This window comes from Pelophylax lessonae (genome assembly GCF_965119305.1).
Source record: "Pelophylax lessonae genome assembly, chromosome: 8".
In the NCBI taxonomy this organism is placed as follows: Eukaryota; Metazoa; Chordata; class Amphibia; order Anura; family Ranidae; genus Pelophylax; species Pelophylax lessonae.
Window position 1 is genome coordinate 210,038,173 of NC_138775.1, and position 976 is coordinate 210,039,148.

At 40.9% G+C, this 976-nt stretch overlaps 1 protein-coding gene across 1 annotated transcript in view; it reads right to left on the bottom strand.

The window, feature by feature from the left end:
* Positions 1–306: 306 nt before the first annotated feature.
* Positions 307–976, bottom strand: part of LOC309561655 (uncharacterized protein) — a gene marked incomplete at both ends in the record, with an annotated part of 46,622 nt that continues 45,952 nt past the window's right edge. Inside the window, one exon of the mRNA XM_082265647.1 lies at positions 307–511. Within this exon, the coding sequence (XP_082121773.1) occupies positions 307–511 (205 nt within the window). The remainder of the gene's footprint in view (positions 512–976) is intronic.

Sequence of the window (976 nt, forward strand, 5' to 3'; positions counted from 1 at the left end):
TATAAAGCATTTAATGAGAGTTGCATAGTCTGGGTTTAATCATGTTAACTGGAAATAAAAAAAGGACCCAAAACCATTATAGTTTCAGAACTGACCTGGGGGTCAAGTAGTTAAATATGTGATAATCTGTATAAAAAGACATTAAGCAAGCCAGCAGGAATGGTGGCACATGCCAATTGGTAATCAAGAATGTAAACAAGTGCAAAATGTATTTGTGATTAATTTTATTACACTGTTGCAAATTTAGTACATTAAACATTTTTTACTGTGCAAGTATAATTTTTTTTTTCCCCATCGTTAGAACAGTCATGCTGCTAAATAGCTCTCAGCCTTCTCCCCTGGACACATATCAGCAGGTGATGGTGGGGGAGGGGGAGGAAGTGGTGTAATTGGAGATTGAAGAGGGGAGTGTGCAGAAAATTCCAGATAACCAAGGTAAGAAGCATGGGTACAGTCCAGCCAGCAAGGTTTTTTATCAAAGTCACCGTCCTCTCCATTGCGCTTCATTATCCTTTAAGAAGAAAACACTATCAGTACCCACTCTTTAAATGTAATCAACCAAATACAATTACGGCATTTTTTTTCAAAGATGGGACCTTCCAGCAGTGCAATAATCTAGTCCACAGGTTGAGGGTGCACCAACGTTTTAGAAAGCTTAGAAACATAGAAGGTGGACAGTGTGATGAACGCAGGTATCAGATCCCTGCCCTCCTCACTAATTAGTGACAAAGGACTGGCCAATCTCACTTGCGTGACAATGCCACTCTCAGCTGCACCCTGCACAAAAATTGTCCAGCTTGCGGGACCACAATCTAGGTGCCACCAGCCTGAGAGCGATGGTCACTGGGCTAATTAAGCAAATAACCCTTTAACTGCCATCACACCCTTTTTTTGGACTGAGCAGGAGGAACTTGTAATTTTAGCAATACCAATCATGATTTAAGGATAAACGTCTGTAACACACACACACACTGTA